The sequence below is a fragment of the Pteropus alecto genome, unplaced genomic scaffold (genome assembly GCF_000325575.1).
Source record: "Pteropus alecto unplaced genomic scaffold, ASM32557v1 scaffold67, whole genome shotgun sequence".
Taxonomy (NCBI): domain Eukaryota; kingdom Metazoa; phylum Chordata; class Mammalia; order Chiroptera; family Pteropodidae; genus Pteropus; species Pteropus alecto.
In genome coordinates, this window is record NW_006441061.1 from 5,568,884 (window position 1) to 5,592,578 (window position 23,695).

At 59.0% G+C, this 23,695-nt stretch overlaps 1 protein-coding gene across 1 annotated transcript in view; it reads left to right on the plus strand.

Moving 5' to 3' along the window:
* The window catches only part of HMCN2 (hemicentin 2), a 125,838-nt gene that overhangs the window by 77,390 nt on the left and 24,753 nt on the right, over positions 1-23,695 (plus strand). The window contains 28 exon segments of the mRNA XM_015594124.1: positions 759-950; positions 1,714-1,887; positions 2,012-2,125; positions 2,464-2,606; positions 3,220-3,370; positions 3,958-4,176; positions 5,848-5,961; positions 6,308-6,495; positions 7,165-7,261; positions 8,018-8,179; positions 8,354-8,467; positions 9,379-9,581; positions 10,170-10,251; positions 11,660-11,791; positions 14,025-14,168; positions 14,256-14,415; positions 14,505-14,629; positions 15,042-15,225; positions 17,546-17,643; positions 18,102-18,368; positions 18,854-19,041; positions 19,466-19,547; positions 19,637-19,773; positions 20,336-20,477; positions 20,564-20,708; positions 21,507-21,634; positions 22,205-22,361; positions 23,140-23,261. Of these exon segments, the coding sequence (XP_015449610.1) occupies positions 759-950; positions 1,714-1,887; positions 2,012-2,125; positions 2,464-2,606; positions 3,220-3,370; positions 3,958-4,176; positions 5,848-5,961; positions 6,308-6,495; positions 7,165-7,261; positions 8,018-8,179; positions 8,354-8,467; positions 9,379-9,581; positions 10,170-10,251; positions 11,660-11,791; positions 14,025-14,168; positions 14,256-14,415; positions 14,505-14,629; positions 15,042-15,225; positions 17,546-17,643; positions 18,102-18,368; positions 18,854-19,041; positions 19,466-19,547; positions 19,637-19,773; positions 20,336-20,477; positions 20,564-20,708; positions 21,507-21,634; positions 22,205-22,361; positions 23,140-23,261 (4,164 nt within the window).

A 23,695-nucleotide genomic window follows, 5' to 3' on the forward strand; every position in this document is an offset into this window, starting at 1 on the left:
CCCGTCCCGCTGCTCCTCACGGAGGGTCTCTCTGCGTCTTGGACTCGGCACCACGTGTCTGCTCAGCTTTGCGCTCGCCGTGCCTCTGCCCCAGACACTCTTCCCCACCTCTCACCCAGCTCCAGATCTCAGCTTCCAGGACTTTCCACAAGGAGTCCTCGGCTGACTCCTGGGGCCTGGCCGATGACCTCCACTGGTCCCCGACAGGCCCCAGTGCTTTCTCATTCCAGCACTGAGCACACTGGGCCATGTGACATCGGTGTATCCCAGGTGGGCTTTGAGCTCCTTGAGGACCCGAGGGCATCCTCGTCACCATGGTTCCCTCAGTGCCTGGCACAGTAGGCTCCCGCTAGTGCATGTAGGCTGGGATAGATGGATGGATGGATGGGATGGACGGATGGACAGACTGACGGACGGACAGACCGACGGACAGGTGCATGTGTGTATCTATGGATGGATGGATGGATGGATAGAAGGAGGGAAGGAAGGAAGGACTTGTTTTTCTTCTTGCTTGTCTGTACCAAGCCATCTCTGCCCACTTCCTTGGTAGGGAAAAGGCGATCCAACCACTTAAGAAAGGGCCTGGGCCAAGCCTGGTGGCCGCTTCTGCGTCTCGCTCTGCTGCATGGGCCTCTGGACGGGGGCGAAGAACCCATGTCCTCCGCCCCTTCCTGGAGCCGTCTCCACCCGCTGGGCCAACCCGGTCAAATCCCACTTGCCTGTCTGAGCTCTCACTTGCCTGTCTCCTCTGCGCACAGGCCACCCGCGGCCCAGGGTCACGTGGTTCAAAGATGGTCGGCCACTGGCTGGCGGAGACGCCCACCACATTTCTCCCGATGGAGCCATCCTGCGGGTCCTCGAGGCCAACCTGTCCAGCGCCGGCCACTACTCCTGCATTGCAGCCAACGCAGTCGGGGAGGAGACCAGACACTTCCGGCTTAGTGTCCTGGGTACGTGCTGGGCTGCTGGGCATCTCCAGGCCACACCGGGTGCTGGCAGGAGGGAGAACCACGTTGACCAGCTGCTGACACACAGCTTCCCACAGAGCACTCCAATTTTTCTTCCAATTTTTCCAAGTTCAACAACAATAACAACGACAACAAAATAATAATAATAATAATAATAACAACAACAACAACAGCGGTTCCATTGGTTGAACATGTATCATAGGCCAGGCATTTGGACAGGCCTGATTGGTTGATTCTTCACAACACCTCTAGGAGGTGGGTCATGTGCTTGTCCCCGTGTCACCGATGAAGCTCCGAGGAGACTCCTTCTGGGCTGTTCGTCTCCCGAGGGCAATGCAGCCCCAACTGCCTTGTCGGGCTGGAGAAATAGGGGCGTAGAGAATGAGAGGGACACACGCATTGAGTGAAATCTGTTTCTAAGGATTAGGGAGAGGGAGCCCTGCAAACTGGAAACAAACAGAACCGAGCAGGCTCTGATTAAATTTATCGGTGCTCTAGATGTTAAGAGGCTGTAGGGGAAACCGAGGCAGAAATCGTCCCGCTTCCCCTACGGCATGGCTGAGCGGTAGGAGGGCTGGGGCTCTAGGTTACCCAGGCCAGAGTTCGAGTCCATGGCACACGCCTGGGCTCCTCTGAGCCTCAGTTTCCCATCCGTGCGATGCAAATAGCCAGAGCCCCACGGCTGAGCACCAACACCTGAGACTTCCTCTCCGCTCACGAGCACCCTCCCTGCCCCCTACCGCAGTGGTGCCCACCATCTTGGGGGTGACCGAGGACAGTGCAGACGAGGAGGTGACCGTGACCATCAACAACCCCATTTCTCTGATCTGTGAGGCCCTGGCCTTCCCCTCCCCCACCATCACCTGGATGAAGGACGGGGCCCCGTTTGAGGCCTCCAACAACATCCAGCTGCTCCCAGGTGATGCCCTCTGCGGGGAGGAGTGAGGAAAGAGGTGACAAGTTATCGGGCTGGGTCGGGGGGAAGGGACTGGTGAGCCTGAGCTCATGCCTGGGGGTGACCCTGGCCACTGTCCCTCAAGCAGGCACCCACGGGCTCCAGATCCTGAATGCCCAGAAGGAAGATGCGGGCCAGTACACCTGCGTGGTCACCAACGAGCTTGGGGAGGCCATGAAGAACTACCACGTGGAAGTCCTCAGTGCGTTGGGCAGGCAGGAGGCTGCTGGGTGCCCAGAGCCACACCGGTCCTGGCTTCCTTCTGCCATTCGTGCTCATAGAGGCCTGAGTCCTGGGAGCCCCGGAAGGGCCCCCAGAGGTCACCTCAGGAATTCCCCTGCCTCGGACCTGCCCTGTCCCATAACCAAAGTCTTTGTCCCTGAGAGAACAGCCCCAGGAGCAGATTGGTCTCCGAGTCCCTGTTCTCTGCTCTCAGGGGGGCCCCCATTGCCTGGGACTGCCCTCGGCGCGACGGGGTGAGTGCGGGTTCTCGGCAGCCCCTCCCCAGGCCTGTTCCTCAGACCCCCTTGTGGTTTTCAGTCCCTCCTGCCATCTCCAAAGACGACCCCGCCGGGGCGGTCAGTGTGAAGGAAGTGAAGACCAAGGTCAATAGCACCCTGACCCTGGAGTGTGAGTGCTGGGCTGCGCCCCCACCCACCATCAGCTGGTACAAGGATGGACAGGTGAGCGCGGGAGCCCCGGGCGGCCTCACACTCTCGCCTCTGGGCCCCCCTGGTTCTGCTTGGAACGTTCCTTCCGGAAAAGACAGTCAAAGCCCCAGGGCTGACCCAGGGCCTGCCTCACCCTCGACATTTTTTTTTAATTTAAATGTATTTATTTTTTTTTATGGTGACATTGGTTAACGAAATCCAGTAAGGTTTAGCTGTACGACTTAGCAGCAAGGCAGATATTGCATTGCGTGTTCACCTCCCATAGTCGGATTTCTTTCTGTCACCACATATTTGACCCCTTTGACCCTGTCTACCTCCCCCCGCACCCTCTGGTAAACACTAGTCTATTGCCCGCGTCCATGAGTCTCTGTTTGTTTGTCCTGTTTGTTTCACCCTTTATGTTTTAATAGGAAACCCTAATCTTTATAGGGGACCAGCCTCCTAAACACTAAGCTCTACATTCACCCATTTAATTCTCTTCCAATTTTTAAGTCATTTGGATTTGGCTTTACCACATCGTCGGGGTGTCCTATCATCTTTCTGTCTTTTTAAAACTTCATTAAAATTGTCTGGGTGCTTTCTGACCCTCATTTGCGATCCCCATCACCCCTCTCTCCTCCCCCAGCCCGTGACCCCCAGCGAGCGGCTCCGAGTCCTGGGTGAGGGGCGGCTGCTTCAGATCCAGCCCACGCAGGTCTCGGATTCGGGGCGGTACCTATGCGTGGCCACCAATGTGGCTGGCGAGGATGACCAGGACTTTAACGTGATTATCCAGGGTGTGTGGGGCTCGTGGAACTGGGGGGCGGGGGGGGGCGGGGCGCAGCTGGCGGAGGTGTGTGTCAGAGCTTCTGGGGCAGCCTGGCAGGAGGACCCTTTCTCAGCTCCGACTGGCGGCTCCGGCCCCCTGGCCTGGGCTCTTTCATTAACCGACTTTGTGACCTAGGGACGTCACTGCCCCTCTTAGGTCTTAGTTTTGCCTTTGGAAATGTGGGTGATCAGATCAGGTGGCCTTGAGGGGCCCCTCCAGTTCCCAAAGCCAATGATTTTGTGCCTCTGTGCTCCAGTAAACAAACCAGCTAAAGCTGAGTGTCTGTCTGCCTCCCCTGAAAAAAAATATCACCGTGTCACCAGAAGTCCTTTGGGTCCATTAGACACGAGGTCCAGAGGGCAGGAACCTTATCCCAGTACCCAGCATACTAATCGCTCAGTAGATGCTGGTTGAAGGAGTGAATGAGTTTTTAAAATGCTTGACCTAAAGACCTGGCCCAAACGGTGGACTTTCCCCTCCCGGGGGAGGCTCTTCGAGCAGAGGTGCCTCTCCAGCCCTCAGCGGTGTGTCCTCATGGCTTTGCCCCGTCCCCAGTGCCCCCCATGTTCCAGAAGGTGGGCGATGCCGGTGCAGACTTGGAGTTCCTGTCCCAGGCGGAGGAGGTCCGGGGCGGGGTGACGGAATACCGGGAGGTCATGGAGAGCAACCCCGCGTACCTGTACTGCGACACCAACGCGGTCCCAGCCCCGGAGCTCACCTGGTACAGGGAGGACCAGCCCCTCTCGGCCACAGATGGCGCGTCTGTTCTGCAAGGTAGGCTAGGGCGGCGCAGAGAGGTGGGCGCATCTATCTGCAGGTGGGGAGCAGGGTCATACGTCTGAGCCGGTCTCCATCTGCTTGCTGCAAGTCTTCTGAGCTCTCCCGTGTGCGGCCTGCTGTGTGACCTGGCATCTATCTGCAGGTGGGGAGCAGGGTCGTACTCACGTCTGAGCTGGTCTCCATCTGCTTGCTGCAAGTCCTCTGAGCTCTCCCGTGTGCGGCCTGCTGTGTGACCTCAGGCAGGGCCTGTGACCACTCTGGACCTTTCCTGCCTTTGTGAGCCAGGGCTAAGAGCACTGGTTTTTAGAACAGGTGCTCACCTGGGCTGTGCCCACCTCTGGGCTTCAAGATCTGCAATGTCTTGAAAAAATCGGCTGCAGCTGGTGCCTCTCTCTAGCGAGGGAGCTGTTCCTGTATTGACGTCTCATGACCTTGAACGTGGAAGAACCCCTCCCTGGGCTCTGGACCACGCTGAGGTCCAAGCTCGGGGCTCGTGTACCCTTTCGTTTCTTTTTACCACTTTAAATCTTTGTTTATTTAAGGTTATTTAATTTTTTCAAACAGCCCTTTTACTTTACAATAGTTTTTTTGTGGATGATTTTGAACTAAAAGGCTTTGGCACAGGGCTTAGAAGCACCTAGCTTTGCTGGGCTGCTAACTCGGCCCCCCGAGGTGGGCCAGGACCGGGAGGAACTCCAGGCACAGAGCCCTGCAGTGGCTCACGGCAGGGATTCAGTGGTCCCGGGGCTTAGGATTCGCCCTGTGGCCAGTGTGGGGCTGTGGGAGGTGGTGGTGGGGGGCGGGAAGATGAGGTGCGTGGCAAGGGCCTGCCGATAAGCCGGGTCATTCCAGCATCTGTACTTTGGCGCCTGTGAAGGAAAGGGGCCTCTTGAGATCTGGAAGGAGCTGCTTGCTGAAAGCCATTTGCTCCTGTCGGAAACCCCCGGACTGACCCCCTAACTTGCCCTCTCACGTGGATGCCGACCCAAACCTTGGGTACACAGTGAGCTCCGTCACATGCTGACCCCCGGTTCAGACCCTGACCTAGGTTCATCCTAGCCATCAGCTGAACCCTGGCCTCAGCCTTTGACCCCCAACCCCACCATTGACCTCTGACCCTGCCCGCTGACTCCTAATCCTGAACACATAGATTAACTTCACACATCGAGTGACCCCCAGTCATGGCCCCTCCCGCCTTAATACTGACCATTGTTCCCTGGCTCTGCACAGAATGAGAGCACACAGGGACCCTAACCGGGCCGCCACTTGAGACCAATTCCAGCCCCCCACAGATGCCAGGGTCTGGCCCTGGCTGGCTCTGGATCACAGAGGGTCCCAGGTAACACCCCCCAGCAAACCCCACAGCCAACTACCGCAGCGCGAAGCCACCTCTTTGCCTCCTAAGTGCCTCTGCCCAGGTCTCTGGCCCATCCCTCCGCCCCCTCGAGGCACCGGGCAGCCTCAGCTCTCCCATGTGGAGTCGGTGCAGGAAGACGCCCAGCCAGGCCCGGCGCACAGCAGCCCTACTGTGCCTTATCTGAGCCCCTCACCCTGTGAGTGGGTGGAGCAGGCCGATTCTCTCCGTCTCACAGATGGGGGCGACAGTGATAGGTGCCAGGCCCCCTCTTTGCCCTTGCTCAGGGCTCTGTCCCCCTGTTTCCTCAGGAGGCCGGGTCCTGCAGCTCCCCCTGGTACGTGCGGAGGATGCTGGGAGGTACTCGTGCAAGGCCTCCAATGAGGTGGGAGAGGCCTGGCTGCACTACGAGCTGGCGGTGCTGAGTGAGTGGCTGGCCTGGGTCGGGGGGTGGGGGGTCTCGGGTCTGCAGGCCCCGTAAGAGGCCCCCTGAAGGGGGTCATGGTGGAGAGCGTGTTCAGTCTCGCTGTCCTCAGAGGCTGATGACATAGGGGTGCAAGCCTGGGCTTCGAAGCCAGACGAGACTGGTTCAGATCCCAAGCGAGCTGCTCCCTAGCTGTGTGACCTGGAGTCACAGGTCACAGCCCTCTCTCTGTGCCCCAGATTCCTTAGCTGCGTCAGGGTCTCGGAGAGGTTGGCGGGGAGGGCACAAGGAGCCTTAGCCACCCCGGGTACCAAGTGCTCTTCTCGCCTCCATGTCCCCCACCCCAGCCCCACCTGTGATCCTGGGTGACACGGAAGAGCTGGTGGAGGAGGTGACCGTCAATGCCAGCAGCACCGTCAGCCTACAGTGTCCAGCCCTGGGCAACCCAATGCCCACCATCTCGTGGCTCCAGAATGGACTGCCTTTCTCCCCGAGCCCACGGCTGCAGGTCCTGGAGGACGGGCAAGTCTTACAGGTGGGGCATCCCCCGACTTGGGCTAAAGGCAGCGGTTGCTGAGACTCAGCACTGCTTGTCTGGGAACCACACAGCCACCATCACCGGGGCCAAACGAGGCTCTTTGCCTGAAAGCATGTGAGATTTAATCCAACCCACTACAGTGAGCCTTGCCGGCAGGCACAGGACTTCACATAAGGAGCTAGAAATTCTGGTGACGCCTGAAAAGGACCGCACCTGCATGCCACTCCTAGAGTCCGGCGTGGCACAGGGCAGCCTTCCGTGGGAATGCCATCTGGCACGGAACCACGCCCAGCACCTAGGACCTCAGGCAGCACCCGAGCCATCCCGTGTCCAGACAGCTGCACGAGACCCCTGGAGCCCCACACGGCACAGAGCAGCCCTCCTGGGGGCCGGGGACTGTTGTCACCATCTAGTTGGCTCTAGGGAATCGCCCAACACCAACCTCACAGCCTCCAAACGTCACAGAAAGCCCTCGATAGATGTGGGGCGTACACGCCCATCAATGGAGCCCCTAATTGCTGCTCCATGCAGACAAAGGTGGCTTTCTGAGAGGGTCCTCCTGGTGCCTGGCATGGTGGGCGGGAGCCCTCCCAGGAGTTCCTGCAGAGGGGCCCAGAGCTGTCAAGCCTGTGGGATCTCCCGGCCACCGTCTCCCTATGCCCACAGGTGTCCACAGCAGAGGTGGCCGATGCTGCCAGCTACATGTGTGTGGCTGAGAACCCCGCGGGCTCTGTGGAGAAGCTCTTTACCCTCAGGGTGCAAGGTGAGCTGTAGGGAGCAGGCAACCCCTGGGGACTCTCCAGCCGAGGAGGGGCTGATGCTCAGGGCTTACTCCCAGTGCAGGCAGACACAGCACCTCGTCCCACCTCGAGGGCCACCACCTCTGTGCCTCTAGTGTCCTAGGCCCTGGGTCTGCATCCAGCGTTTAGGAATCCTGGTCTGGCACCAGCCACCTCCCGGGACAGAGAGCATTTTGGGGACCCTGATCACTGAGAGCCAACCCCAGATCATTTTAAGCAACCACGGAGGCCTCACAGCATCATTATAATGCACTTACTCTGCCCCTGGCATGGGGCCAACTCCTTCCAGCGGGTCTAAGAGGTTAGCTCGATCCTACAGCTGTGGAAGGAATCAGAGAGGTTGCCCCGTGGGGGTCTCACCAGCCCCGAGTTGGCCCTCTGCATTCTTGTGACACATGCACCTCAGTGTTCGTGAGCTCTGCCTTCGGGTGTGGGGCACCTATGGCCGCAGGAATGAAGGTCTAGGACTCAAACATGAATTGATATTTTGGTTCTGCCACTAACCAGCTGAGTGGCCTTGGAAAAGTGGCTCTCTCTGATCTCCCAGCCCCTGTGCTCTCATCTGTGACATAACTATGACAAATAGGGGCTGCTGCACGGTGATGTTTGAAGGTGCGCCCGGAGCTCACACAGCCCTGTGTGTCACTCTGAAGCTCTCTCTTCCCCCGCCGGGGTGCAGTCTCAAGTGTCTTTCTTTATCCCGGTGGCCATGGGGACAGTCCCACCACGAATCGCAGGCCCGAACTTGGAGCAGGTCACGGCCATCGTCAACAGCAGCGTCTCCCTCCCCTGCGATGTCCATGCTCACCCGAGCCCTGAGGTCACATGGTACAAGGACAGCCAGGCCCTCGCCCTGGGGGAAAAGGTCTTCTTCCTGCCTGGTGGGTAGGCTGAGGCTGGGGCCCAGCTCTGCGGGGAGCCCGAGCTGCCTCCCTGGACCCGGGACTGGGCTGGGGGTCTGGGAGGCACCAGGACTGGTGGTGTGGACCTAGGGGCAGCCCGTTTGCTGGTGTGAGGGGCTGGCTCCCACCCCCCACCCCCCCGTCCCATGGCAGGTACCCACACGCTGCAGCTGGCACGGGCACAGCCATCGGACTCTGGGACGTACATGTGCGAGGCTCTCAACGCGGCCGGCAGAGACCAGAAGCTGGTGCAGCTTAGTGTGCTGGGTACGTCCCGTCTGAACCCCCAGCTGCACTGTCCCTCGCTCCGTCAATCAGCTCCTCAGCCGCACACCCCGCAGGGGGCACAGGTGGAGTAGGGCCTGAGATGCCCGCATCCGTCAGCAGTGACGGTGTCCATGTTAAGGTCATGGTCTGGATACGCTTGGTTTGAAACTCAGCTGCGCACTTGCTCTGTGACCTCCGGCAAGTCGCTCCCCCTCTCACCTGGCCTCAGGCCTCTCATCTGTAGGTGACAGTGGGCATGAGGATTAAATGATGGTATGGGAGCGTTAGCCCAGGGTCTGACACAGCGAGCTCTGAAGTGGAGGAGAGGGAGGGCCCTTCCCAAGCCTGACTGATCACGAGGTTCTCGGCTTGGAGCCTGTTTTGGGGCTTTTGGTCTTCAGAATTGTCTTGGGGAAAAGCTGGCCCAAACTGTCACGAGCCAGGACTCAGCTGATGGTTCTTTCTAGCCCTAGCACTGGTTCATCCATTTGTGTGTGTTCGCCTACTGTGCAGATACACCGTGCCAAGTCCTGTGGGCTCACAGCTGGGGCAGGGGGCGGTGGGGGCTTCTACACTAGTTCCCTGGAAGAACGGGACCCCACGGAGGGTTCTAACCCAGATGGGGCCTGTCCTGTGTAGGAAACAGCCCGGGGGGGTCAGAGCACCTCCCTGACTGGGGAGGCCGAGGGCCGGAGAGGGCGAGAGGCTTTTCCCAGGTCACCCAGCAGGTCCTCGGCATGCTGGCCTGGTTCATCTTCCTCTAAGTTCCTGGGTCTGTGCCATCCTCTGGGGCGGGGTCCGCTCTGTGACCCCACTGTGCCTCCGTAGGCTGTTTACCTGGGTCTGGGCTGGGTGGGGGGTGGGACACAGGAAAGGCAGCCTCGCCTCACTCTGATTGTCTCCTGTCTCAGTTCCCCCCGCCTTCAGGCAGGCTCCCAGTGGCCCCCAGGATGCGTTCTTGGTGAGGGCCGGGGACAAAGCCGTTCTGAACTGTGAGACAGACTCGCTCCCCGAGCCAGCTGTGACTTGGTACAAGGACGGGCAGCCCCTGGTCCTGGCACAGCGGACCCAGGCTCTTCAGGGTGGGCAGAGGCTGGAGATCCTGGACACCCAGGTGAGCCGCCCGGTGGCACGGGCAGCCATGGGAGGCCATTCCAACGTCACCTCCTGGTCCTGGTGAGGCTGGGGACAGCTGACGGCTGTGTGGCAGGAGGTGGAGGCTGCTGCCTCCTCAGCCTACGAGACCCCAAACCCAGTCGATTAGCAGCCTCGGGGTGGGGGGAGGGAAGAGGGGAGAGCGGGAAGAGCCCAGGGCTTCAGACTTGGCTCTGCATCGACTCACGGAATGACAATGTAGGTCCCTTTCCCGCTGCCTGCGTCAGTGTCCCCAGGATCTAGAAGGTTGGCCTGGGCTCTTCTGGTTCTGACTCCGGGGAGGCAGCAGGGGGCCGTTTCCTCCAGGCTCGGCTGACACACAGGCCCGGGAGGGTGGGGTCGGGCGCCCGTGCCCTCACCATCCTTTGGCCCTTCTGCTTCTCAAGGCTCTTGGGAAAGGCCAGGGGATCGGGTCTCCCCTCGGCTTCCTGCCCAGCACATTTGGGGAAATCCCGCTCTGGAAGGTTCTGGGCCCTGAATGTTACGGGGTGCCCTAGGTACTGCAACCCCATTTGCACACTGTCACCACATGCTCTTTCTGTCCCAGGTGTCAGATAAAGGTCTGTATAGCTGTAAAGTGAACAATGTGGCCGGGGAGGCTGTGCGGACATTCGTCCTCACCGTCCAGGGTAAGCTGGGGACCAGCCTGTGACCATTGCGGTGGGACCCCAGCAGCGCACGGGGCTGCCAAGGATGGAAAGGGCAGTAGCTGCGAAGAAACGGGGTTGCCGAGTGTTAGGAGCACGGGATCTGGAATTGAAAAGACCGAGATTTGAACGGGATTTGCTTTGTGACCTGGTCCCTGAGACTCAGGTTTCTCTTCGGTAAAAGAGGCTAAAGGCAGTGCCTGCCCGCTAGGCACACAGCCCCTCGGTCGATGGACTGCCATGACCGTGTCCACAAAGGGCTGGGCACAGAGCCTGGCACGTGAGCACTGGGATGGGAGCCCGCAGAGATCAGACACTTGGTGGCCTAGGCCATGTCACTTCCATCTTGAGCCTTCAGAGGCCTGTCCCACTGGCCCAAGGATGGAGCATAAATGGCATTTGATTGGGTGTGGCTCAAGCTGGGGGTGAGGTGGAGGTGCCTAGGGGAGCAATGGATGAAGGCTTGACCAGGTTTTCTTGGGGTCAGATGTGTCAGTTAGGCCTTATAGATTCCAGCAAAGAGACCCCAAAATACAGCGGATTAAATGAGGGAAGCTTACCTGTCTCATCCATAAACCCAGAGGTGAGTGGTTAGGCAGGGGCATGGCAGGGGGCGGGGTAGCTCAGCTCCATGTGGAAATTGAGGGACCCAGGGTCCTTCCATCTTGTCGATGTCCCATCCCCTAGGGTGTTGTCCCTGGGCATGTGGTTGAAGCCGGGACACATTGCATCCTGTCCCAGCCCATAGGAAGCAGAAAAGGGCAGAAGTAAAGGCCAAGCATTTTTATTTTAAACGAGTGATACATTGTTCCCTCTGCTTGCATCCCATTTAGTGAGAGCTTAGGCAGCCGGCCACAGCAGGCTGCAAGGGAGACTGGGAGATATAGTTTCTACCTGAGCGACCAGGTGCTCAGCTAACATTACTGTGGCAGTTGGGTACGACAGAGACGGGGGACACCGGCTATTGGCCACAAATGGCAGAGCAGGAGCCTCCCCACCAGGCCAGCAGCAGAAGGATCCAACCCTGAGCCATATGGAAGACCATTGCCTGGGGTACTAGACGTCATCCTGGCTGAGCAAGACAGAGCATTGGGATTGATTCGTGATATCTGTCCTGGCGCAGGCTCAGAACAGCTGGTGCGTGAGCCATGCACTGGCCATCCTTGGGCTGAGGGGACCCCTTCCGGACTCTGCCTTGTGGATGTTTTGAAACAGCCAGCTGCTGGCTCTATCTGCGAATAAAACAACACGTATCTCCATCGACAGCAAAGCATAAAATATCAACTCCTAGCCGCAGAGAAGGGTCTTCTCAGACATCCCTGATCTGCCTGAGAGGCAGGAAGTGGGGGCAGAGTCTTAAGATTTTGGGAATCTGGCTTCTCTCCTGCAGTGCCCCCAACGTTTGAGAACCCCAAGACGGAGACAGTAAGCCAGGTGGCTGGGAGCCCTCTGGTCTTGACCTGTGATGTGACTGGTGTCCCTGCGCCCACTGTCACTTGGCTGAAGGACAGAATGCCTGTTGGTGAGTTCATAGAAATGACTTCTCTTTTTACTGCTAAAGGTTCCTTTAATGAAATGACAGCGAAAGCCAAGGGAGTTGCTGGTTATTAATTCTTCTTATTTCGCAAAATCAAAGGCTGGTCGGTCTCACCCCGTATTATCTTTCCACGTCGTTGGCCCTTGAAATCCCAGCGTGGGGAACTGCTTTCACGGGAGCCCGAACCCGCAGTCAGCTCCCACGAGACAAATGCAGGGTGGGTGCCGAGTGCCCAGCCGGCCCATCTCTGGGCCTGGCATTGTCCCCCAGAGCTGCTTTTCCGTTAGCTTGGCTCCGTCCTGGCCCAGGCCTCGGTCACCCCCACTTAGGCGTTCGTCCTTGCCCCTCTCTCTTCCTGATGACTGTCCGCAGATCTCTGGCCTTGCTGCTGGTAAACGCGTCTGATGCCAACCTCTCCCGTCCCGGCCACCACTGCCCTGCCCACCCCTGGGTGAGAGGGGCAGCCCCCACACGGGTCTCCTGGGCCCACTCCAAGCCTCCAGTGTAGGCTCCACAAAAGGCAGAATGGATCTCAAAGCTGAGTGGGTCACTTATTTGTCAAAGATCTTGTCGTGGCCTCAGAACCACAGCCCGCGGGGCTGGGGGCCAGCCCGCCTCTCCCGACCCATCCCACGCCCCAGTCAGCCTCGGCTGCTCTTGGCTTCTCACACGTGTGCCCGTGACCAACCCGCCCTCCCCCCGCCATAACAGCTTTATCGAGATGTAATTCTCATACCATACCACTTACCCATTTAAAGCGTGTAATTCAATTATTTTTCATATATTCAAGGACCATCCCCACAATCAATGTTAGAACATTTTTATTACCCGAAAGGAAACCTCATACCCATTTCCCTTTATTCCCGATTTCCCCTCAAATCTCCCCCCACCCCTGCTCTAGGCAGCCACTAACCCACTTTCTGTCTCTCTAAATTTGCCTTTTTTGTACATTTAATAGAAGTGGAACCATATAACATGCGACCTTCTGTGACTGGCTTCTTTCTCAGCGTCACGTTTTCAAGGTTTATTCACGTTGTAGCCTGTGTCGGTTCTTCATTCCTTTTTTTAAGTTAATTTTATGTCTGAATAGTCCATTTTGTGGGCACGTCACATTTTCTTTACCTATTTGTCAGTCGGTGGGCGTCTGCGTCTGGGCTGCTTCCGCCCTTGGCAGTGATGAACAGTGTGCTGTGAACGTCAGTGCAGGTGCACGTGTGGGTGTGAGCCCGCCTTTCGCGTTGGTTCACACCTGGGGGTGCAGTGGCGCTGGGCCCCGTCTTCTCTTGCCTCTGGCTCTTGGCACACGCTGTTTCCTCCCTGAAATGCCCAGCCCGGACCCCCTCTGCCCACCTCCGCTGTCCCCTGGCTGATCCATCCTCACCTTTGAGTCTCAGCTGGGACTCACCTCCCCAGAAGACTTGCCTGGTCCCTCCCGGCTCTGTCAGGGGCTTCGCGGGGCTGGTCACACGGGATCGTGCCTGGTTCACTGTCTCCGATGCCCTTGGAACTCCTCGAGGACAGGGACTGTGTTTTTCTCATCTTTGATCCCAGGCTACATGAGTGGACATGTAGTCGTTGCTCGGTTTTGTGCCGAAGGGCTGGATGCACAGAGGAGGATGTGGGCGAGGGCAGATCAGCCTGGGCTGGCGCAGTTAGATCAGGCTTCGGGGCAGAGGTGCGAATGGAGAAAATGAAGGGGCGGGGCATTGGAAGCTGGGGGTGAGCGAGCAGCCTGAGCAGAGGCCCGGGGCATCCCCTAGCTGACCGGCCTTAAGGTCAGGGAGTGGCTGGTTCACCTCGATCAGTGGGAACGGGGTGGGGGGGTTGGAGCTGGAGTGATGAGGGAGGTAAAGTCAGCCTGAGACGAGACAGGCAGAGGACCAAGTCCTAGACACTAAAGAGAGAGTGGGGTCCCTTGGGAAGAAACGTCCCAGTGGAGGGAAATCGGGGCGGGTCGTGAGGACCAGAACATGGAGACCACGGGCCAGGCTGAGGAGGGTGTGATGCAGACGGGACGAGGCGCTGCCTCTGCGCGTTTCCCTTTGAGCGTAAGGCGGGATGAGTGGTTCGAGGGCTCCCCGGGGTCTTTGCAGCTTTGCGAGTGGGAGGGATGGACACTGTCTCAGGGAGTCACCGGACTGTTGTGCTGGGCCCAGTGGTGGCACCTGGGGTGGCGGGTCTGTGCAGGTGAAGTCCTGGCACGTTCTCCATCCCACAGAGAGCAGCGTGGCGCATGGCGTGGTCTCCCGGGGTGGCCGCCTCCAGCTGAGTCGCCTGCGGCGGGCCCAAGCTGGCACCTACACGTGTGTGGCCGAGAACGCCCAGGCTGAGGCCCGAAAGGACTTCGTGGTGGCCGTGCTGGGTACGTCTGCGTTCTGCACCCTTCCCTGTGCCCTACCCCCAAGCCAGGCCCTGCCACCGCTGGGCCTCACCACAGCCCCCGCTGCAGTGGCCCCCCAGATCAGGAGCTCGGGCAGCATGCAGGAGCACAGCGTCCTGGAGGGACAGGAGGTGCGGCTGGACTGCGAGGCTGATGGGCAGCCACCGCCCGAGGTGGCCTGGCTGAAGGACGGTGGCCCGCTGGGCCAGGGCGTGGGCCCCCACCTTCGGTAAGGCCCAGCCGGTGCCCTCCCTGCCCCAGGCAGCAGGCCCTACCGACCCTCACACACCTGCTCTCTGCTCTCCCTCCCCATGCCAGGTTCTACCTGGACGGCAGCTCTCTGGTGCTGAAGGGCCTCATGGCTTCGGACTCAGGCGCCTACACCTGCGTGGCCCACAACGCGGCCGGGGAGGACGCCAGGCTGCACACCGTGAACGTGCTGGGTGAGCTGTGAGGGACGAGGAGAGGCGGGCGGCCCCACCGTCCCGGGCCACCATGAGGCTGATGTGAATGCAGGATGCAGGAGACCTGGTTCATGTCCCAGCTGTGTTCACACCGCAAGCCAGGCCTCGGCGTGGCCGCTCTGGGCTCCGCCCCCTCCTCAGACCAGAGGCACCACCACTGCAGCCCAGGGGTGCGGCAGGAGGGCCAGGGGTAAAGGAGATGAGAAAGGAGCCGCGGGGGAGCCCGTGCCCCCCATGCAGCAGCCCTCATTCCTCCCTGGGGTGGATGTGGCAAAGGTCTGGGCATTGGCGTCACCGCCTGGAACTTCCCTGGGAGAAGACTCCTCCCCTCCTCAGAGCCCCTCCCCAGACCCCTTCCCAGTCCCCTTTCTTTTCTCTTTCCACCCCCCAGTGCCTCCCACCATTGAGCAGGGCACAGAAGGCACAGGGACCCTGGTGCACAGGTCTGGGGAGCTGGTGACCATGGCGTGCCCCGTCCGGGGCTCTCCACCCATCCACGTGAGCTGGCTCAAGGACGGCCTGCCCCTCCCCCTCTCCCAGCGCACCCACCTCCTGGGCTCCGGCCGCATCCTCAGGTAAGGGAGCAGCTCCTGGGCCCCCCTGGCCACAGGGTCGCAGGCCCCAGACACAGTCTTCCAGCAGCTTGGACTTGTCGACCTAAAAATAAAAGGCTTTCAAAGTGAGAAGCAACGAGCATTTGGGAGATCAATAAGAATAGCCATTTGGGAATCATTAGTTCAGGCAGAAGCCCAAAGAGTGTTGCCATTTGGGGACAAAGGTGAGGGGTATTTATGAGACGGGGCAGGGGACAATTGTATCGACAGAAGGAAGGCACTTCTACTGGCACAGAGAGCATAGCGACGTTAATTCTAAACAATGTTTTTACTTCTCAGTCCGGTCGTCGTAATAACTGCTTTCTCGTTATCTTTGCAAACAGTTGTTTGGGACACTCTGTTGCCCTAGGCCCCGTCCAAAGGTCATTTTGCCCCATTGGAACATTCCAAAGATTTGAGGCAGAAGATATGCAAGGCCGTTCCTCTGGCATGGCAGCGCCGGCTCTATTTTAAAGTGGCTCCGTTTCTAATATTGTTTACGGGCTTCAAAACACATCGGAATGGTCTTGAGAATAAAAACAATGTAAACAGACAGGTTTATGATGAGGAAAGAGAGAGGACCGCACCCCCAAATGGAACTCCAGAGATGAAAGGGGCCTCTGCCCTTAGGCCCTCACGGCCGGATGAGGGGGGCACAGATCCAGGGGATGCCATCTGCTTGCGCCCGACTCAGCCTGGCCTGGGGTGGAGGAAGTGAGGGAAAGCTTCCTGCGGAAAGGTTCACGAGCAGAGTCTTCGTGCATTCGGCAACATTTACGAGTCCTCACTGTTCCAGGCCCAGGTCCAGGCACTGAGATAGAGCAGTGAGCAAGATAAAGCCCTCGCCCTCGCAGCTGCAGGGAGAGAGGGCGATGGAAAATAAACGGACAGAAAAATGAAATCGCACGAGGGATAGGTGCTCTGAAAAATATAGTGAGAGGAGGGACTGGAGGTGGCCGTGGAGAGTGCTGTTTTAGGGCGGTCGGATAGGCACTGAGATAAGGTGACACGTGAGCAGAGCTGGAAGGAGGTGAGAGGCGAGGTGACTGGGTTCTGTGAGGCAGAGAGAGGGCATCCAGGCAGAGGAGACAGCGGTTTCTAGGGCCCCGAGGTGGCCACGTGTCTTCGCATGTAAGGAGCAGAGGGCGGAGGGGGGAGCAAATGACACTGGACCTTGTAAGTCCTCGGAAAGACTTGGGTTTTCCTAAGGAGAGCTGGAATGCCCTGGGGGGGTTTTCAGCAGAAAAGCATCAAGATGTGACTTACATTTTTTTAATTGTGGTAAAATAGGCATAATATAAAATTTACGATGTTAACCATTTTTAAGTATAGAATGGCATTAAGCACTGCTGTGCGACCATCCCCACCGTCCCTCTCCAGAACTTCTCATCTTCCCAAACTGAAACTCTGTCCCCATTCAACACTCGCTCCCCAGCCCCTCCCCCAGCCCCTGGCACCCAGCGTTCTACTTCCCGTCTACGGGGACTCAGGCAGTGTTCGTCCTTTAGTGTCTGGCTTACTTCACTTAATGTGATGTTCTTGACGTTCACCCACGTTGCAGCAGGTGTCAGAATTTCCTTCCTTTTTAAGGCTGAATGATATTCCATGGTGCGGTTGGGCCACGGTTTGCTTATCCATTTGTTGGTTGACGGGCAGCTGGACGGCTTCCGCCTTTGGCTGTCGTGAATGTTCGTTGGTGTACGAACATCTCTGAGTCTTCGCTTCCAATTCTTTTGGGTTGTGACTGAGGTTGTCAGATGATTTTTCTGGCTGCTGCGGGGACAAGGGCAGAGCAGGGAAGGCAGGTGGGGCTGGGGTAACAATTCAGGTGAGAGGAAAGTGGCCTGGGTCAGAGCCAGGTGGTGGACGTGGCAAGAGATGAGAGGCGGGGGGAGCTGAGCTTCCATCCGGGCCCCTGGAAGGCTGAGATGGGTTCGCGGTGAGAGGGACGGGTTCTGTTTGAGCATGTCGGGTTTGAGAGGTTCTCAGACATCCAGGCAGGACACCCCAAGCCGGGCATCTGTTACTCTGCTCGCGAGTTCAGGAGATGGACATTTGGGGGCTGTCAGTGAACAGGTAGCATGGGGAGTCAGGGCTGGGGGCAGGGAGTCGGGGACTTTATTCTGGGGGTGCTGGGGAGCCAGGAAAGCGGGTTAAGCAGAGGCTGGACTTGATCAAGTTTGCATTTCGGAGCTGCCCATCTGAGGGACAAGCCTTTGGGCGACAGGATGGAAAAGGGAAGGGACCTTTACCACTGAGGCCCCTCCCTCCCTCTCTCCCCTCTCTCTCTCGAGGGGTTCAGGATTTCCCAGGTGCAGTTGGCAGATTCCGGCACCTTCACCTGTGTGGCTGCGAGCCCAGCTGGCGTGGCCGACAGAAACGTGACCTTGCAGGTGCATGGTAAGGTACAGGGTCGCGGCATACTCCTGGCCTCCGGCCTTGGGGTGTGAGAATCAGGGCCTTGGGGGCAAACACAGTGACTCTGTCTGATTCGTTCAGCTGCTTATTCATTCATGTCACAAGTAGTCGTTGGGCACTGGTGTGCCAGGGCCTTGCCAGGCACCAGGATACGGCAGTAAGCAGAGGTGGCCCTTGCCGCCAGGAGGTCAGGGCAGGAAGCCACTTTGTAAAGAGACAATCACAATTCCAAGTGACTCGTGCCACCAGGGGAAGGAGAGTGTGCCGTGGGGGCACAGAGGAGGGTGCTTCATCTGGGTTCAGGGAGGACTTCCTGGAGGAGGTGATGTCTAAGCTGAGAATTGAAGATGGGAAGGAATTATCCAGGAACAAAGGTCCAGGGGCGAGGGCCTCCCGGTGTGGAATAAAATGACTTACGCCCACTCTTTTTCCCTGAACAGTGCCCCCTGTCCTGGAGCCGGCAGAGTTCCAGAACGACGTCACGGTGGTCCGCGGCTCCCCGGTGGTCCTCCCCTGTGAAGCCCAGGGCAGCCCCCTGCCCCTAGTATCATGGATGAAGGATGGGGAGCCTTTGTTGCCCCAGAGCCTCGAACAGGGGTCTGGCCTGCAGCTGGAGACAGTGGGAGCTGGGGATTCGGGGACCTACTCCTGCGTGGCCATGAGCGAGGCAGGGGAAGCAAGGAGGCACTTCCAGCTGACGGTGATGGGTGGGTCCTCTGCCCCCAGCACCCCCTTCCCTGGGCCCCGGAGGGGAGGGCGGGCCTCTGGGGGCGATGCAGAGGGCGGTGAGCGAGGGGAGTGGCCTGGAGGCCTGGCCTCGGGGGACCGGCAGCTGGGATGTTTCATTCTCCTGGGGTTGTGCTCCTCAGTCCCCTACAGCCACGTAAAGCGGGGACAAAAGCCACTGAAGTCTGGGGGCAGAGCCTTACGTCTAGAACACCAGATTTTGCAAGTGTTCTGCTGCATGAGGAAAATGTGTCGATCATGCCCTCCCCTCCATGCTGCGTCTTTGTTGGTTTTAAGCAGAAATAATTGTCCTAGGCAGAGGCGCCCATGGATTCTCTCGTTCTTAGCCCCACCCCCACAGTCCCCACCTGCCTGTATGTGACCCCGGCTGCTGTCAGCATCCGCATGGTGGGAAAGTGCTCTGGCCGCAGCCCCCACAGCTGACCCAGGGCGGGGTGTTTTGTAGACCCCCCGCACATCGAGGATTCAGTCCATCCTGCAGAGCTGCTGCTGACCCCCGGTGCCCCCTTGGAGCTCCACTGTGATGCCCGGGGCACCCCCTCGCCCAACATCACCTGGCATAAGGACGGGCAGCCCCTGATCAGCCAGGACAGAAAAGGGGCTGGGCAGCTGCTCCTAGTGGAGGCTGTGCAGGTGCTGCCGTCCTGCCCGCTGTGGGAGGTGTCTGGGGGAGGGGAGGGGAGGGGAGGGACCCAGCAGCACCTTGCAAAGTTTGGTGGGGTGAGGATGTGGAGATGACCCATGTGGGCCATGCCCTTGGGGGCTCCTGGCCATGTCTGAGTCAAGGCTGATGCAGAAACCATCTAGATAACTCCCCAGCCCAGCCAGAGGAGGGCTGGTGCAGTCAGTGGGGACTTCCTGCCGGAGGCAGGCTTTGCCCCAGCCCTAAAGCAAGAGTGAGACAGAAATAGAGGAAAACATTCCAGAGAAGGGACTGGGTTGGCTAGAAAAGCGGAATGCCAGGCTCGGCAGGGTCTTTAGCTATGAAGGAAGAGAACCAGGTGAGGAGGTGGGCAGGTGGGGGCCAGAGGCAGCTGCTCACCTGCTCCATCCCCAGGTGGGCGATGCTGGGCTGTACACTTGCCTGGCCCAGAGTCCTGCCGGCGAAGTTGAAAAGAGCTTCCGGGTCAGGATTCAAGGTAGGGATGTCGGGGTGGGGGCAGGGGACGGAGGCAGGGTGGGACCTGCAGGGCCGGGTCCATCTCTCATGCCTTCTCTGCCCCCCCAGCACCTCCACACATTATTGGACCCCGAGGCCCCCGCTCTGTGGTTGGCCTGGCCCCAGGGCAGCTGGTTCTGGAGTGCTCGGTGGAGGCAGATCCAGCCCCTGAGATTGAGTGGCACCGAGATGGCATCCTGCTACAGGTGGGTGCCAGGCGGGGACCCAGGGACACCTCCCGCTGTCCCTCTCAAGCCCCTGACCCTGACCAGACTGGATCCCAGGTGCTGAGGGTCTGCTCTGTGCCAGTATTTGCATACCTGCTCTCTATCCCTATTATTGCTGTCACTCCATGTCATGGACGGGGACACAGAGGAAGGCTGAGATTTGCATGCAGGACTCCTGATGCATACCTGTGTTCTTCCCATGATAACTTCCAGCCGCATTTAGTGGCTGTGTGACCCGGGGCCAGTTACTGAGGCTCTCTGTGCTTGGCCCTGAAAGGGGAGGTTCGCTGCTGTGGACCCCATGATTGTAGCTCTCCTGGTGGGAGCTCAGCTCCTGATCTGAGCATAAGCCCCCTCTGCGACCTCCGTGACAGGCAGAGCTCCAGGGTGGGCGCTGTCTCCATCCCACAGGAGTCAGTTTCCCAGGGGCGCCCACTGTCCGGCCCCACCGGTTCTTTGGTCCCCCTCAGCTGGTGCCTGGGGACTGGCCTGGCCCTACCCAGTGCTGATAAAGGTCCCTCCGCCCTGGGGGGCTCTACAGGCAGATGTCCACACCCAGTTCCCAGAGCAGGGCAGGTTCCTCCAGCTGCAGGCCCTGAGCACGGCCGATGGCGGTGACTACAGCTGCACTGCCCACAACGCTGCGGGCAGCACCAGTGTGGCCTTCCGTGTGGAGATCCACAGTGAGTGGCCCCTCCCCCAGTCTCCCTGCCCATCCCCCACAGAGCCACAGGCCCCCAGCACCCGCTCCCTCTGTGCCCCCCTGCAGCGGTGCCCACCATTCAGCCGGGACCAGCTGCAGTGAATGCCTCTGTGAACCAGACAGCCATACTGCCCTGCCAGGCGGACGGTGCGCCCCCGCCCCTGGTGAGCTGGCGGAAAGATGGGGCCCCCCTGGATTCTGGGAGCCCCAGGTGAGAGCTGGAAGGGGAGGGCATAGGGGAGGGTCTCAGGTACCTTTTCGTGGGTTGTAAATAGAAACCCACCTGGGTGGTTGGAGCAGAAGGTGATTATCACCTGGACGTGGGTCCTCTCAGTACCCAAAGACAGGCAAGCCTACTTGTTCAGGGCACTGAGAACCCCTGGTGGTTATCTGTCTATTTGGTTTGACCCTTGGCTGCTGATCTCTGTTGCTGTGTATGTTGGCTATATGCCTCTCTCTCTCTCTCTCTCTTGAAATTTTCTACACCTTCTTTCTCTGTGAACATGGCAGAGAGGCCTCCCTTCTTCTGGCACCCAAGTTAGAGCTCCTCAGTTCACAAAACCTGCAGAGCCTAGAGAGCTGTCTGTGAATCCCAGATCAAAATTCTCAGGGCAGAGAATTCCATTGGCCCAGCCTGAGTGATGTGTTCCACCCAGTCCAATCAGCTGTGGCTGGGGGCGGGGTTACGCAGACAGATATGGCCCTTGGGAAGGGTTAGTCCTCAGATCTAGGAGCCATTCTCAGAAAGGTGGGGGTGCTGCTGTCTGCTGACTCTTGGGGAGAGGCTGGCCCAGATGGGAACACGGGAGGCCCAAAGCACAGCCACTCTCACCCTTTCTGATGCTGGCTTGGGGTGTGGGTTGCTGTCCATGGCTGTGACCCCGTTGACCTCCACCTCACGAATGCAGGACTCCTGAGTTAGCAGAAAGCAAGAGGCACCAGGGGCCCAGCTCCTCGTAGGGTGTTGCTGGTCTGCTGATCTCCATGGCAACCCCTCCCTCCGTTCCAGGTTACAGGTTCTGCCCGAGGGTTCCCTGAGGATCCAGCCAGTCCTCGCCCAGGACACTGGCCACTACCTCTGCATGGCGTCCAACTCTGCGGGCTCCGATCGACAAGGCCGTGACCTCCGGGTCTTCGGTAGGTGAACGAGGGAAGGTGTGCATTTTCCTTGCCTTCAGCACCTCCCCCTGTCTGGGCCAGGCCCAGACTAGTTTCTGGGTCATTCTAGCTGTCAGGAGCCAAGAGCAATGGCCTCCAAATGTTTTTGACCGTGAAGCTCATTAATAGAAAGTTTCCAGCATCACACTCAAAAGATGCATGTTTATTTTATGTATATGTTACATCCACTTACTACTGTGCTATTCTATTGAGTGAGTGATAAAACACGTAAAAGACGTAAAACATTTCCAAGGATGAGATTCAGAATCACTGAACCAGGGACTGCGATCTGCTGTTCTCATTCCATTCATCACCTGGGTGGAGGCCGCGATGGGGGCCCTGGCCTTGGGCAGGCTGATGGGGCCTCATTCCAGGGGAGATGGTTAGGGGGATGCCAGCTTTAGGGGTGCCCCATTGCCCTGTGTTTGGGAGCCTGCTGGGAGATCCCCTGCCTCCTCTCTGCTTCCTTGGAGATGGGACGAAGGTGGTGGGAGGACCCTGGCCTGCCCCATCCAGTACCCTGTCTCCTGACCCTGGCTCTCTCCCCAGAGCCTCCCGCCATCTCCCCCAGCCCCTCCAACCTGACGCTGACCGCCCACACGCCTGCCTCACTGCCCTGTGAGGTCAGCGGCTCCCCCAAGCCCCTCGTGGTCTGGTGGAAGGATGGACAGAAGCTGGACTTGCGCCTGCAGCAGGGCGCCTACCGGTACTCAGCTGGTCCTTCTGGTCGTATGAGACACTTGGGGCGGGGAAGGGCGTGACCAAGTCGCAGAGGGGAGCCCAGCTCAGAAACGAGGCAGGAATGTGCTCGGGGTCTCAGCAAAGCCAGCACCGGAACGTGCGTCCCCACCTCCCTGGGCCAGGAGGGTCTTTACACCGAGACGCCTGGCAGGGCGTGGGGGCATTTGGGACATACAGCCAGACAGGCAGTATGTGGCCTTTAAAACCATTACGGTCACTGTTTACAGACACGTGTGGAAAGCCTGAGTCCATGCTGGCCGAGCCTGGACCCCTGGCCCCTGCAGGAGCCTCAGCCTCCCCGCTTCTCACACGTAGCTGATCATGGCATGATCACGGGAGCATTCAAGGAGCCGGTGCACTGGTGAAGTCACCGATTACTCGTTGTGTTAGGTGCCAGGAGCTTTATGGCTAAAGCACGTGTTCAAAGACACAAGCAGTTTTGACCAAGGATCTGGATGTCGCTATTACAGGAGTTATCGGGGACAGTGACTGTGGGAGACGTGGGTTACAGAGGGACGGGGCGAAAATGGAAATAGCTCTCGCACTCAACAGCTAGACCTTTAGAGGTAGAAACTTCTAGAAGAAACGCGTAGAGTCAGGGCTGGGAGCCAGATATAGGAAAGGGGAATCGTAGTGAGACACCCCTCCCTTCCAGATCCCCAGACAGGGAGGCTGGGGCTGGCTGGTCTCAGGTCAGCCAGGCCGGTCACTTCGCAGCCCCACCATCTGTCTGTCCGTCCCAGGCTCCTGCCCGCCAATGCCCTGCTCCTCACAGCCCCCGGCCCTCAGGACTCAGCCCAGTTTGAGTGCGTAGCGAGCAACGAGGTGGGCGAGGCCCGAAGGCTCTACCGGGTGACTGTCCTCGGTGAGTCGGGTGGCAGCCGAGGAGGAAGCGGGATGTGGGTGGCACCTCTCTGCCCTGCGTGCTCTCTCCACCTGTGGGGACGTGAGCCGGTTCCCTCTGGGCCTTCCGGCACCGCATGGACCACCTCCTCCAGGAGGCCCTCTCTGATCCTACCCTACCTACCCACGCTGACCGAACCCTGGCTCCAGCACAGTTCCTGGCATGCGGGGGTTTGAAAGAGAGTCCTCTCCCCAATCTAGAATGTTCTAAACCCAAATCTGACTTTATCCTCACCCTGGTTGCATGCCCTCCCTGCACTGCCCACTGTCCTCAGGACAGAATGCAAGGTGTCACCCGGGCCCACGCGGTGCCCCGTGGGCTGGCTCCGCCGACCCCCACCCCAGGTTCCACCTACCCCATGGCCCGCCTCACCCTGGGACCCAGTAATGTCGGCT